General features: G+C 42.4%; 1 protein-coding gene across 3 annotated transcripts; it reads left to right on the top strand.

Moving 5' to 3' along the window:
- Positions 1 to 908: 908 nt before the first annotated feature.
- On the top strand, positions 909 to 15,421 carry SRD5A3 (steroid 5 alpha-reductase 3). Of its 3 annotated transcripts, none has more exons than XM_083367936.1 (5): positions 909 to 1,144; positions 3,024 to 3,190; positions 5,801 to 5,995; positions 10,021 to 10,143; positions 14,744 to 15,421. In XM_083367936.1, exons 1-5 carry the CDS (start codon positions 942 to 944, stop codon positions 14,779 to 14,781), a joined length of 726 nt encoding a protein of 241 aa, XP_083224062.1. In that variant the 5' UTR covers positions 909 to 941; the 3' UTR covers positions 14,782 to 15,421. The 3 variants fall into 3 exon arrangements, with proteins under 3 accessions (XP_083224062.1, XP_083224060.1, XP_083224061.1); XM_083367934.1 differs by lacking the exon at positions 14,744 to 15,421 and adding an exon at positions 12,214 to 12,564; XM_083367935.1 differs by lacking the exons at positions 5,801 to 5,995; positions 14,744 to 15,421 and adding an exon at positions 12,214 to 12,564.

The following is a 15,421-nucleotide window of genomic DNA, read 5'->3' on the forward strand; positions in this document are numbered from 1 at the left end:
ATTCGTTCTTCTCCTTGCAGAAGGAATTGGGTTTGAAGTTTTGTCCATCGTCCAGACTCCACGGGAGTCGCGAAGCCGATCAAATTTAAATAATACATAGAAGGCTTATACATAGAATGAAGGCTACTGCTAAGCTTGTAAGTCGCCCTGAGTCTTCGGAGAAGGGCGGGATATAAATGGAATTAAAATAAATAAATAAATAAAATAAACGCATCCGAAACACTAAAAAAAAAAAACCAGCCAGCGGAGCCATTCCAGAACCAGCATCGCGCACACAAATCTGCATCAAAATCGGACGGTCGGCGAAGCTCTGCGATTATTCTTGTCTTTTCTTTCTCCTGGGCGCGCACTTTTGAAACAGCAAACCTTTCAAAACGCGTCAAATCGGGTGCGGCAGGAGGTCGCGGGCTGTCCCGCTCTTGCACCACCGACGCCGCTTGCTTTTTTGCTTCACAAGGACGCAACCCATCGGAGGAAGGGCTCAAAAACGACCCGAAAAAGCACAACAAGCAAAACAAATTGGGCACTTGGTTCCAAAAGCCGCACCACCGAGTTCAGGCCGGCACAGAGCGGTCGAGTTTAGAGGCGGTCTTACTCTCAGGTGGGTAGGACGGTCCTTGTCTTCCGGTTCTGATAGGGCAGGGGTCTTCAAACTTGGCCCTTTTATGACTGGTGGACTTCAACTCCCAGAATTCCTCAGCCAGCTTCGCTGGCTGAGGAATTCTGGGAGTTGAAGTCCACCAGTCATAAAAGGGCCAAGTTTGAAGACCCCTGTGATAGGGCCCCCGCAGCTCCACCCCTGTCCTTCCATTGGCTGGCGGAATGGACTCCCCGCCCCCCCCACGACTGCTTCCCCTGATTGCTCTGGCATACGGTGATTGAGCGGGGAAGGGAGGGGGGGGAAATAAGCGGCGAGTTCTGCGTCTGCGCAGTAGGGGGACATGCTGGCCGCGGTGTGGCTGGCCTTGGCCGCTTGTTTCTTCGCCGCGCTGCTGGCTCTGCGAGCTCCGCCGCTGAAAGCCTCCCGCGGGGCTCTCTCGCTGAACCTCGTCGGGATCTTTCAAGACCTGATCCGTTACGGGAAGACCAAGGCAGCCCGTGGGCAGCGCCCTGCCCTTCTGCAGACCTTGGATGTTCCCAAGAGGTAAACCCAAAACAGGTCGGCAGTCACTTAGGAGCGGAGTGCAATCGGACTAGAGCTGGGAGGGACCTTGGAGGTCATCTAGTCCAACCCCCTCCTGCTCAAGCAGGAGACCCTGTACCGCATGGGTCTTCAAACTTGGCCCTTTTATGACTTGTGGACTTCAACTCCCAGAATTCCTCAGCCAGGCACGCTGGCTGAGAAATTCTGGGAGTTGAAGTCCACAAGTCATAAAAGGGCCAAGTTTGAAGACCCCTGCTGTACCGTTTCAGACAAGCGGCTGTCCAGTCTCTTCTTCAGAAATTCCAATGTTGGAGAGCATTCGCAAGGTCTGAAGGCAGGTTGTTCCACTGGTTAATTGTCCTCACTGTTAGGAAGTTTCTTCTCAGTCCTAGGTCGGGGGTAGGCAACCTTGGCTCTTGTATGACACATGGACTTCAACTCCCAGAATTCCTTAGCTAGCATGGCTGGCTCAGGAATTCTGGGAGTTGAAGTCCACGCGTCATAAAAGAGCCAAGGTTGCCTACCCCGTGTCCTAGGTTGCTTCTCTTCCTTCATTAGTTTCCATCCGTTGTTTCTTGTCTTGCCTTCAGGTGCTTTGGAAAATCGGTTGATCCTTTCTTCTTTCTGGCAGCCCCGCACATATTGGAATACTGCTATCACGTCACCCCCTGGTCCTTCTTTTCTCTGGACCAGCCATACCAGTTCCTGCAACCGTTCTTCATATGTTTTCGTCTCGTAGCCCTTTAATCATCTTAGTTGCTCTTCTCTGCGTTTTTTTTCCCCAAAGTCTCAACATCTTTTTTGTAATGTGGTGACCAAAACTGGATGAAGCAGAACTGTTCCATCTTCCGGGCCACCACTACAGGTCCTGTTCCATGCTGGGGTTGGTATAAATCCGCATTCTGAAATGCATCCAAGCGTGAGCAGAATGGTTTTCCCGTCTACCCACTCACGTCTGATTTTCTAGGGTTTACTAACCCTTGTTCGGGTTAAGTTCTCCCTCTCCTGGAACAAAAAATGTTGGCCCCTCCAACACAAGAGTTAGGTTGGGAACTGGTATATTTGCTTAATTACTAATTCTAAAAGCAAACCAACAACACAGTAGTTCAATGCAGTGTGCAGACTAATCCTAAACTAGGGCTTTTCAACTTTTTCACCCATTGTACCACTTAGGCTATGGCAACATCCGAGTACCACCAGTCGCCTAGCAAGGTGTCAAAAACTTGATGACCCCCAAAAAAAGAAAAAAGTGGTGAAGTACAGGTAGTCCTCAACTTACAACAGTTCGCTTAGTGACTGTTTGAAGTTACAATGGCACTGAAAAAAGTGGCCCCCAAGCTACAGCTGAGCAAGACACCTGCCTGCCCGCCCGGCAGCGCTCTTCCTCCTGTCCAAGATTTTCATTGTTTTGAGCATTTTTGTTGAGGATTGGCAGCGGGGGTTTATTCCCCCTCTCTCTGCTGGGTTGTTGCAGCAGGTTTTGGTCACTTCACACAACCCTGGGACACTGTGACCGTCATAAATATGAATCAGTTGCCAAGCATCTGAATGTAAAGCACAAGACCCTGGAGATGCTGCAACATTCCAGCTGATCGGCGCTTCTTCTGGGCTCAGCAGACGTTCCGGGATCAGCGCTGAGCTCCAGCTGGAGCCTGGCACTGATCCTGGCACTTCCGCTGAGCCCTGACAGCCCTGCAGCTCCAGCCGTCTCTCGCTCAGGCTTGTGTGGTGCTGCCACCGGTTCAGCTCATTCCCCTCCCCCGCTACCACTTTTCTAGGATGGTCGCGTACCACCTGCCAGGTGCCCATGTACCACAGGTGGTACCCGTACCACTGGTTGAAAAGCCCTGGTCTAAACTGTCCCTGTTTCCTTCTACAGTTGGTTCTACCATTTTTATATTGTGTCCGTGACCTGGAATGGCTTCCTGCTACTGCTGTTTATGCAATGTGTGCTCTTCTCTCGGCCGTTTCCCTTTTGGATTCAGGATTTGCTCGACATTCTTGATGAGGCAAAGGCAGACAGGAGTGTCCACCACTTAGAAAATGGTATGAATTCTTTTAGATCTATGTCTATTATTTGGTGGAGGGGGGGGGTGTCCCCAATATATTGTGGACTTTGCAGAATAGCTTTTCTACTAAAGCTGAAATTATTTATTCTGTGCATAAAATCGGTGGACAAGCACAATAATTTTCACTACAGATTTTTCAAATATATGTACCCCGCCTTCAGTTGGGGTTGGGCAGGGGAAGAAGAATAGGGCTACAGGATATGGAGAGATCCAGAAAACTGAAGTAAAGAGTAGAAAAGAGGTATGATAGTAATAATAGTTATACTCGAAATAATAGTGGAGGTTGAAAGGCACATTTTAGTGTATTTTAATATATTGGATACAGGTAGCGCTCAACAGTTCGTTTAGTGACCATTTGAAGTTACGACAGCAATGAAAACAGTGACTTATGACCATTTTTCACACTTATGACCCTTACAGCGGAGGTCTTCAAACTTGGCAACTTTAAGACTTGTGGACTTCAACTCCCAGAATTCCTCAGCCAGCCAGGGCTGGCTGAGGAATTCTGGGAATTGAAGTCCACAACTCTTATAGTTGCCAAGTTTGAAGACCCCTGCGTTACAGCATCCCCATGGTCACAGGATCACAATTCAGACACTCGGCAACTGATTCATATCTATGACGGTTGCCTATTTATGACAAGCAAGAATAATGGGGAAGCCAGGTTCACTGAAAACAATCGTGCTACTAGCTTAACAACTGCAGTGATTCACTTAACGACTGTGTCAAGAAAGGTCGTGAAATGGGGCAAAACTCTCTTTGACAAATGTCTGACTCACTTAGCAACAGAAATTTGGGGGCTCAGTTATGGCCGTAAGTCGAGGACTACCTGTATTGAGCAGATGCCTTCCCCACAGCTCTGCTGAAAAGAATTGAGATATCTAAAACGGAGAAGCTTCCTAATCTCTTGACTCCTGTTTGAAAAAGCCAGGAAAGGTTTTGACAAATGCCAGAACTTCTCAATTGTTGTTAATTGCGAAGTGGTGTCCGACCCATCGGGATCCCATGGACAACATTCCTCCAGGCCTTCCTGTCTTCTACCATCTTCTGGAGTCCATTTAAGCTCACAAAAAATTCAGTCTTGTCATCTCTTGTTTGACCACGTCCAGCTTTCCTTGATTCATGGATCTTACATTCCAGGTTCCTACGGAGAATAAATCTTTACAGCATCGGACTTTCCTTTCACCACCAGACACATTCACAGCTGAGCGTCCTTTCGGCTTTGGCCCAGTCGCTTCATTCTTTCTGGCGCTACTAGTATTAGCCCTCTGCTCTTCCCCAGTAGCGTATTGGACGCCTTCCGACCTGAGGGGCTCATCTTCCAGCGTCATATCGTTTTGCCTTTTGGTACTCTCCATAGGGTTTTCATGGCAAAGATAACTCGAGTGGGTTGCCATTTCCTTCTCCAGTGGATCACGTTTTGTCAGAACTCTCTGCTATGACCTGTCCGTCTTGGGTGGCCCTGCATGGCATAGCTCATGGCTTTGTTGAATTACGCAAGCCCCTTCGCCACGACAAGGCAGTAATCCGTGAAGGGGACCGTGTCAATATGCTCCCATTAACACGGCTAGGAAATAAGGTGCACTGCTTACCTGTGGGCCCTCCAGGTGGAATTCAAGACGCTGGTGATCACCCATAAAAGCCTTCAGAGCACAGAGCTTGGAGAGTGTGAAGCCAGCTCTGCTTCTCTAACACAATTGGACAAATCACCATTGTCTCTCCAAGGGAGTCAGCAAGATTGGCATGATCTGGGTCCTATCAATTCATCCATGTCGACTGACAGGAGCCAGGACCTTCTTTTCACTATGTCTGTACTACAGCACCCTTCCTCTGGATTCAGATGGCCCTGACTCTGCTGGCATTCAGAAAGACCTCAAGGACCTGTTTTTTTTCTCCAGGCAGATAGCCAAGATGCTATGTGAGCCTGTTTTAATGCGTAACATGTGAGTGGCTTCTTCCGGTCTGGTATTTGTTTTTTTTTTTAATCGATGTCTGTCATATAAGTACAACCAAGCCCCAAATTTTTGTTGCTAAGTGAAACATTTGTTAAATGAATTTTGCCCCAGTTTGCAACTTTTCTTGCCACAGTTGTTAAGTGAATATCACTGTACTTGTAACGTAGTAACGCAGCTGTTAAATGAACATGCCTTCCCTATTGATCTAGCTTGTCAGAAGGTCGCAAAAGGGGATCACATGATCCCAGGACATTGCAACCGTCGCAAATACGAGCCAGTTGCCTTGCATCTGAATTTTGATCGCATGACCCTGGGGATGCTGTAATGGTTGTTAAGTGTGAAAAACGGTCATCCGCCACTTTTTCAGTGATGTAAGTTTGAACAGTCACTAAACGAACAGTTGTAAGACGAGGGCTACCTGCATTTTGACATCCAAAGTCATTTGGAGCTTGACGTCTTTTATCTGAGAGGCTGGTCCCATATTTTTTTTCCCACCAACAGAACTCTATATGTTAACATGGGTAATATCTCTGAGGATTTCTTGCCTATCTTGTGATTCGTTTGGGCTGAATTTGACACAACTACGACAAGGAAGCGGTTGTTTATACACACTGTCTTTGTTGGATTTCTAGGTGCCGAATTCCTGTCAGCCTTCCTGGTCTGTTTTTTGGTCTGGGTAAATAGCTGTAGACGGCTAAAGGAATGTCTCCACATTAGCATCTATTCTGGAGGTGTCATTCATTTTGTACACTACTGCTTTGGCCTTTTTTACTATGTTTTGGTGGGGTTCACAGTGTTGTGTCAAGTGCCAGCAAAGAGTAGAAAAGGTAAGCATCTTCTTTTGCACTCTTGCAATACACTGTAGGAGGAGGACTGGCAGAGCCAGGGGGAGGAGTAAAAAGAGGGGTTAGCCTAAAATTGTTAGGTAGCCAGAAATGAAGTAAGTTCATTTCTGAACTTACTTTGAGTAAGTTTTGAGTCCTGGTGGAGCAGTGGTTACAATGCAGTATTGCAGGTTAATTCTGCTGAGTGCCAGCAGTTTGATCCTTACCAGCTTAAGGTTGACTCAGCCTTCCATCCTTTCGAGTTTGGTAAAATGAGGGCCCCGATTGTTGGAGGCAATACAGGTGGTCCTCGACTTGCAACAGTTCATTTAATGACCATTCAAAGTTAAAACGGCATTGGAAAAAAGGGACTTATGACCATTTTTCACTTTTATGACAATTGCAGCTCCCCATGGTCACGTGATCAAAATTCAGATGCTTGGCAACTGATTCATACTGATGACGATTCCAGGTATCCTGAGATCATGTGATCCCCCTTTTGCAAACTTCTGACAAGCAAAGTCAGTGTGGAAGCCGCATTCACTTCACAACCGGGCTACTAACTTAACAATTGGAGGGACTCACTTAAAAGCTGTGGCAAGGAAAGACGTAAACTGGGGCAAAATTCAACTTAGCAAATGTCTCACTTAGCAACAGAAATTTTGGGCTCCATTCTGGTCGTAAATTGAGGACTACCTCAATGCTGACTCTGTAAGCCGCTTAGCGAGAGCTGTAAAGCACTGTGAAGCAGTATATAAATCTAAGTGCTATTGTTATTTTCATTACTCTTTTTTAAATGTTTTTTAATGATTTTTCAATGTTACAATAGTATCTTTGAAAAGCAACGTGGTGTCTGGGTTACAATAGTTCCATTTCATACAAATACATATTATTACAAATCTAATTAATATACTTGGATGTAAGGATGCACTAAATGTTAAAGTGGAAGAAATTTTGGCTAATTTTCAATATGTGGAAATCATAATGAAAATAAGAATATTATATTGTACTACTAACTTATTGATATAGAAATCAGGTAGATAAGAAGTGTACTTATTTAAACCAGGTATTGGAGAGAATTGTGTAAAGGGAAGGGAGGTCACCCAGAAATATAAAAATGAGAAACTTCAAACATTTAACTTTAATATCAATGCAAAACTAAAGCTGGAAAAATATATAAGGTGTTAGATGTTTTAAAGATGGAATGTTAAAATATAACGTATACAAAAGTATTGACAAATGTAAGAAAACTACTAAATAACTGATGGATAACAATAAGAAGCATGTTAATTTAGATAAGAGATAATATGTATTTAAGGAAAAAAGAGAGGAAATACTGGTCACAATAAATTGGAGACTGGTAATGATTGTCATTACTCTTATTTAACTATAACCAGGTGCTGATCATGAGTTAAGAAAATTGCTCTGCATAGGCTTTCAGCAATAGTAGTCATTAAAATACCAATTGCAAGGAGGAGAAAGAAGAGGAGGACAATATAATATTCTTGTTTCTCATTTATAGTTTCCATATATTAAAAATTAACCAAAATTTCTTCCATTTCAACATTTAATACATCCTCTCATGTCTCTACATCCAAGTATATTAGTTACATTCTATCATTTTAGCATATATACATCTTAACCCATATCATTTAAAGAACTTAATATTTCAATGTTAGTATTCATACATCTGTATTTTATTTTCATTTTATTTTTATTTTTTTAAGTTAGTATTTTTGTCTACTTATCAAAACAATCTCTCATAATCCCAATACAATCCTGTCTATTTTGGTATTATCTATTTCAGGCCTCTTAAAAATGTTCATATTTCTTTAATCTTATTCTTGCTTTCTTCCTTTGCCATGTCATTTTTCGCTTCTTTGCCTCAGGGTCATCAAAGCATTCTTGTGTTGCCATATCATATTGAAGTGGCCCTCCAGTCTCCACTCTTGAAGGACCGAAGAGTCTGCCAACAGCACCAAATCTTTTCATCATCTTTACTTCTTGACATAATTGTCCTGGTCTAAATAAATCTTTTTCCATCTGTTCTCCTTTACAATCTTCAAAAACCTGTTGAATATTTAATTCTTCTGCCAATGTATTTGACCGTTCAATCTCTTCTGTTAAGTTCTGTCCCAATAAAATACTAGTTGCAGTCACAGTTTGAGTTTGATTCATCGAGATGCTTTCTAATTCTTTTCCAAAAGCTCTTATTTCGTCGCCAGCTGTAGAAAGGAACTGATAAGTTTGGTAAGATATTTCCCACATAGCATGGATTTGTTTTTGAAACTCTTCCATAGTGAAGTTTCATATCTGGTGTTCAAGGTTACTCTTATCTTGTTTTTCTTAAATATTTTCTTGGTTTTTTTTTAAAGAGAAAGTCAGATTGCAATTTCAGGTTTAGCCACTGGGTGTCCCCCAAGTACTTTGGAAATTCTTTTCTTTTAGTCCATTTCTTCAACTTTTTTTTTTTTTTAAACACCCCTGGGCTTGCTCGCCGCTTATTTGAAGGGAGGGTTGAATTTCCCCCTCCCTCTCCACAGGGGGGAAAGTACTTAGCTTATTAGGTGAAAAGAAGAAGATTAATGTATAAGAGAGGAATCTTACCCCAGTCTCTTCCACACTGCTTTAAAGTTGCCTGATGGTAAGTTTGACTTCGGCTGTCTACAGCCTAGTAACTGGCCATATTCCTATGGCCAGTCTTTCATCCGCCGGTACAAAGGGAATGCAGGCACTAACGGGGGGGTTGCGGCTCCCCCGCGTTTCTGCAAAAGCCCCTTCTGTCTGGTCACCCCTCCAGGGCGATTCTTTGGTCCTTTTAGGACACCCCCCCCAGCGATGCGAATCTGGACGTGGAAGATGAGAGCCGTCCTCCAGACGTCCATAACGGCTGACTTGGCAAACCAGAAGCCCTAGGTTCAGCATTGTTATGTCTAGCTAAACTCTCATGCACATTCCTCCCCCCAGCATCATCTGACTCTAAAAGCAAAAGAAGAAAATGGTTGCATCTCCATCTGTTGTCAATGCAAAAACATCCAATGTTAGCAGCGTTGACAGACGCTGCTATTGGTTTCTCTTGTTTGAAATTGTTCCACTGATGGCTAGTTCTGCAAGTTTTTCCAGATGCAGAAATGCCCAAAGCCATATCTAGGGCTACTGAATGCAAGATCAGATTTGCTACCATAGAACTATGGTCATTCGCTTCCAAATCATTCGGTGGAATCAGGCACAGCTTGAAATACGGCGTACGTGTCTCATGCCCTTCCACAGAAAACAGATCAAAGTTCCGTTGAAGCAGAAAATTATTGTGTCAGGAAAAGTATTACAGTCCATTTGCATGTTTTGGGATTGCACCCACGGCATGTCTTATTATTGGTACCATCTTTGCTTTCTTTTTCCACAGTCGTTCCACTTCTATTTGCACGTCTTTTTATGTTGTCATTTTCACCAGCTCTTTCTCTTCTCTTCTGATGTCTCCATGGTCTGCAAAGTCCACTATTCAGACTTGAATTTTGTCTTTCTTACTGACAGTTGTTAAGTCTGGCCTGTTATGTGGCAGATGCCTGTTTGAATTCTAAAATCCCAGAGCATTTCTTCCGTTTCTTCTCCTTTGTCTATTTTCCACCTGTTCCTGGCTTGCAGGCAAATGGTTTCTTGCAGATGTTCCAGTGCACCATTGTTGCACTTTGTCATGCCATTGTGGGTAGTCAATCTGCGCAATCTTCTTGCTGCAGTTAACCAGGTGATCCACTGTTTCTTCAGTTTCTTTGCAATCTCAGCATTTATTGTCTGTTGCTGTCTTCTGACTTCCGGCTTTATATACATTTGTTGTTGTTATATAGTGTTTCTGAATAGCATTTTAAAAATTCATGGATGATATTTTGCTTCAAATGTGTTAAAATTCAGGGTGATGTAGAATAAATAACAGTAATATCAGTTTACTGTAGACCACATTGAAATCTAATTTAATAAAGCAGATGTTCAAAATATTTTAAATGAATAAATACATTCTGTTTCTCTCCATTTAGGCAAAGATCACTCACTGATAGTCTGCTGGTACCATGTTCTAGGACTTGTGATGTTCTGTTGGGCTTCTGTTCATCAACACAGATGCCATGTTATTCTTGCTAACCTTCGAAAAGATAAATCAGGTAAAAAAATTGCTATTACAGACAACATTTTTCAATTTTCCCCTGGTCAAATATATTAGCATTGCTCTTATTGCAACCCTTTATTTATTGTTCAAAGAACATTGGTGATATTTAGGTAGAAAGCATTCAGAACAAACAACTTAGGTCTTTAAATCCAGATTAGGGATATTAGTGCTTCAAATGAAGAGCCTTGGTGGAGCAGTGGGCTAATGCCTCCTTAAGTAACACCAGCTGCCTGCAATTAGTGCAGGTTCGAGTCCCACCAGGCTCAAGGTTGACTCAGCCTTCCATCCTTCCGAGGTAGGTAAAATGAAGACCCAGATTGTTGGGGGCAATAAGCTGACTTTGTAATAATGCCGCTTGGGGGGCGGGCAAAAGCCCTAATAAGCAGGCATATACATAGAATGAAGGCTATTGCTAAGCACATTGGTTTGTGCTTAAATTGTAAGCCGCCATGAGTCTTCGGAGAAGGGCGGGATATAAATGGGATTAAAAAAAATGCCAAGTCAAAAAGGTCCTTCAGAGTGAGTGGATATCTCCTTAAAACATTGGTTATTATCCTGAGATTGTATGGTAACAAACAATCCCAGGAAAAGTTGAGCTTGAGTTAATAACACGCCAACAATCATGAACCCATAGCACCTTCTTGAACTCTGTTGGTATTTCTTTTAACTCAAAACAGTATCTCCCTGTGCCTGAGTAGGTTCCATATGAGCCCAGAAGACACAGCTTCTCCTAAGAAGGCTCCAAGTATGGTACGCTTATTTATTCCATCCAAACCATCTTTCTTGGCTTGGGTTCCAAAATGCTGCACATCCCTAATACATGAATATTCTGATCTTGTATGCAAAGAGCAGGGGTTCATTGTAAGGAACCAAACTTTTGTGCGATTGAGGATTGTTGAACCCAATCACTCCAAACTCTGCTGCCTTGTGGCCCTTCTTAGCATTTTCCCTCAAGGTGGAGACTTAGACTGAGGCTGAAAGAAGAGTGTTGTTGGGAGGCAAATGGTAGAAACACGTGTTTTGAATTGAGGGATTTCTTGACACCTTTCACTAGCATCCTGGTTTTGCTCTATGTCAAAGGCCACTTGGATAAGATCCAGTATTAGCAACAAAGGCCTAGGGAGTTTGGGTCGTAGCTAAAGGGTTACAGCAAATTTCATTCATTGGCTATGCTACCTGGGATGATCACTATTGATGTTGAGCACAATTTGAAGCCAGATGATGGCAAGATTAAGCTAAAATATCTACTTGGGAAGAAATTTTAAATGTAGTTATATAACCACAGCCTGTAACATGTGAGACAGGAACATATTTTGGATGTATCCAGAGGCACAATTGTATAATCCAGGAAAACAGGTTCTTTGGCCTAGCTGGATGTCCTGTCACTCACATTAATCATGGAGTAGAGAAAACTTGTTGCTAAAAATAATAATAATAATGAACAGATCTGATCAGAGTGAAGGTGATCCTTCCAACCTATCAAAAATAAGCACGTAGTTTTGTCTTGGAAAGCAAATACATTCACTTGTTGATTAGCAACCACCATGGTTAGTAACAATTCCCAAATACGGCGGTATTTATAAACAATTTATGAACAGGAATAAAGTCAGAATAAAACAAAATATTGTCATTTCGGTATGTGCATTTATGACCGAATTTCCCACTAACAACAACAAAAGCCTTCGATGTGAAACTGATTAAGGTCTGGTCAGGTTCAGGCAGCAACTAAAAAAAGGGGGAAAAATCAGGTCAGGCACATGACACTGTACAGAGAACTTTATCTGAATGATGGAGCAACAATTGAGGATCTTCACAGCATCCCTCCCTTGCTCTCTCAGACACATATTCACTTAGCAACTATTTTGCTGAACGACAAAGTCGCTGGACCAGATTACAGTCACTAAATGGAAAAAAGGTGTGGTTGAGAAAAGGGCCAAATAGAGGCAATGGATTTATTAAAGTTGTAGCCTGACGGCTTTCTTTCCCCGCCGCCCACGTCACTATCTAATTACACTACTAGTTCTGCTTACCTTTCTAAATTCAGCTATTTTTTATTTTATTTTAGGAAAGGTCTTCAGTTTGGATCATAGCATTCCTTTTGGTGACTGGTTTGAAATGGTATCCTGTCCTCATTATTTTGCAGAATTTCTCATATATACATCAAAGGCTGTCACTTTTGGATTTTATAATTTAACTTGGTGGCTAGTGGTGACATATGTCTTTTTTAATCAGGCACTAAGTGCCGTTTTGTGCCACGAATATTACTTAAACAAATTTAAGCACTATCCAAAATATCGGAAAGCATACATACCCTTTATTTTTTAAACTTATTTATATTAAACGGAGTATGATTCTACATTTGAAGCAATTAAAAGATCTTGAGATCTTCTGGGATGAATTGATTTATTATAATCAAATAAATTTTATTGAAATTGAATGCTGCTTATCGTTCTGTAGGTCATTTTCTAGACTCAGCTGTATGAAAACGTGCCCCTGTTCTATCGAGATAACCAGAGCAATTTTATGTAATATACTTAGAAGAAAGTTCAGTTGAGTTTAATATGCCTTATCCCAAAAAGAATGCTCCCTAAAATAATATCATAGCCATAGGCAATTACACTATATATGCTTGTTTGGCAAAAGGCCTCACTAATCGTGGGACTTGCTCCTGAGGAAACAGCAAAGGAATGCACTTTTAATTACCAAATACTGATGAAAGAGGGGTTGTTGGTTTTTTTCCTTTGCACAATTTTCTCGCTTTGGATCAGTATAAACGTAAAGGTTCCCCCGCACATGCGTGCTAGTCATTTCCGACTCTAGGGGCCGGTGCTCATCTCCGTTTCAAAGCCATAGAGCCAGCGCTTGTCCGAGGACATCTCCGTGGTCATGTGGCCGGCATGACTAGACGCCAAAGGTGCACGGAACGCTGTTACCTTCCCACCATAGTGGTCCCTATTTTCCTACTTGCATTTTTACGTGCTTTCGAACTGCTAGGTTGGCAGAACCTGGGACGCGTAACAGGCACTCACTCTGTTACGCGGCACTCGGGATTCGACCCGCCAAACTGCCGACCTTCTGATTGACAAGCTCAGCGTCCTAACCCACTGAGCCACCGCGTCCACTTAAAAGTAAAGCTTCCCTCACACATGCATGCTAGTCGTTTCTAACTCTAGGGGCCGGTGCTCATCTCCGCTTCAAAGCCGAAGAGCCAGCACTTGTCCGAGGACGTCTCCATGGTCATGTGGCTGGCATGACCAAAGGCGCACGGAACGCTGTTAGCTTCCCACTGCAGTGGTCCCTATTTTTCTACTTGCATTTTTATAATATAGTATAGAACATTTTTATAATATAGTATAATAATATATAATATATAATATAATATTTTATAACATTTTTATAATATAGTATAGAACAGAACAAAAGAAGCTCTATAACTTTTGTCGGATTCACACAAGGTCTGCATGAATGATGAAATGAAACGTTCAAACTTGACTGGCTTATCCCTGTGCGATCGGAAATATGCAAAGCTTGGATGATCTCAAAAAAAAACCTCAAGGCTGAACTTGTCTAGTATTTGCATAGAAAAGCACCAGATAATTCCAGGATTCTAGAAAAGCCAGGCTAACCATTTAGAAGAAGGAAATGCAATAATAGGTCCAGGAGTGTAGGTCCTGGGGCAGATGACGCAATGTTATAATCTGCAATATTTTTGCTATAGAAATGCCAGGCTTCCTCCAACAAAGGACCACCAAATGTGTTGGCTTGAAGCTAGCTGGGAATACTGGAAGCATCAACCAACACATCTGGAGGGGAGATTTGGGGGAAATTATCAATATAATCTCTCTTTCATAGCTACAATGGGAACCAGGTGCCTAAATTACCTGGAGATGGAAATTTTGCAGATGTATTCTCTGTAGTGCCTGTGGGTGGGTCAAGAACCAATGGGTGGAAGCTTACAGAGAGAGAGCAAAACTGAAAATGCATAACTTTATGACCACGGGAGCCACGAAGCAGTGGAACAATCACATGTGCTCCGTTCCTGGGGGTTTTCAAGCCAAGGTTGGAGAGGTGTTTGATTGGGATGGTCTGATTATTTCCAAGATCCCCATTATGATGTCATGACACAAATCCTGATCTTTCATATGACACACAGGTATGCCAGTTCTACGGTTTATGTCACAACACTGTGTGCAATGCATATGCACAACTCGTATTTCATTATCTGTGCCCCTCTCCTGGAAGGAAGGAAGGTTAAACCTTCAGCAAAATGTTTCACAACTATTGCAGCTATCATTTGCTAAAATAGGGCTAAGTACGGATGTACTTATAAATGAGTATACAGAAAATACGGTTGCTTTAAGGAAGTATTGTATATATTCTCAGATGAGTCCATCCCCATATAAGCTGAACTGGGGGAACCAGTTTTATATTTGGGCACTTAAACCTCTTGGCTTAAACCTGGTAAGTAAAGAATTTGTAGGGCCCTTTTAGACGCTATCCAATGGATTGCATTTTTCTTATGTGTTGGCGTGATAAGGAACTGATTTCCTTAGAACTGAAACTTTGAATGAAGAACATGTTATTTTTCTTTTCAGAAAGGACCTACCCTTATTGTTCCCGTCCATTCTGTTAGCGAAGATTCTTCAGATAAAACTAACCTAGGATTTATCCATGCATTTGTGGCTGCAATTTCTGTCATCATCGTTTCAGAACTGGGCGATAAAACTTTCTTCATTGCTATTATGGCAATGCGTTACAATCGCTTAACAGTGTTGGCTGGTGCAATGCTGGCCTTAGGGCTGATGACGTGTCTATCTGGTTAGTGCTTTGTCTTCTATTTCCTGGTCTGAAAACATTGGTATGAGTAATGTATGTGGGAGAGAATAGGGATATGTGAAACATTTCAGTTGTGAAAACGTCCGGTTTAAACTAGGTTGTTTAATTTTATCAGAAGTGGCCCAGCGCCATTCTGACTTGAGGGGAAGCGTTGGAACACTATTGTTTTGAATTTGAAATATTTTGCATTTCTTTAGGGGAGCCCCTTCTGACAATAGGAAATCACTGGAGCCCACACTTTTTTAGCAACAAAATCTTGAAGGTTTTGAATAGCTATTTGGCTTTTGGCTTTTTTTTAGATTAGCTTTAATAGGTTTTTTTTTACTTGTACGTCACCTAAAGTCTGTATCATTTGAGCTCATCTTCCAGCGTCATCTCTTTGTCCTTTTGGTACTGTCCATGGGGTTTTCACGGCAAAGATACTGGAGTGGGTTGCC

This window comes from Vipera ursinii (assembly GCF_947247035.1).
Source record: "Vipera ursinii genome assembly, chromosome: 7".
Taxonomy (NCBI): Eukaryota; Metazoa; Chordata; class Lepidosauria; order Squamata; family Viperidae; genus Vipera; species Vipera ursinii.

Coding starts and splice junctions, on each gene's coding strand:
- SRD5A3 (XM_083367934.1), top strand. CDS start 942: ATGCTGGCCGCGGTGTGGCTGGCCTTGGCCGCTTGTTTCTTCGCCGCG. Junction 1,145..3,023: donor ACCTTGGATGTTCCCAAGAG/GTAAACCCAAAA, acceptor TTCCTTCTACAG/TTGGTTCTACCATTTTTATA. Junction 3,191..5,800: donor TGTCCACCACTTAGAAAATG/GTATGAATTCTT, acceptor TTGGATTTCTAG/GTGCCGAATTCCTGTCAGCC.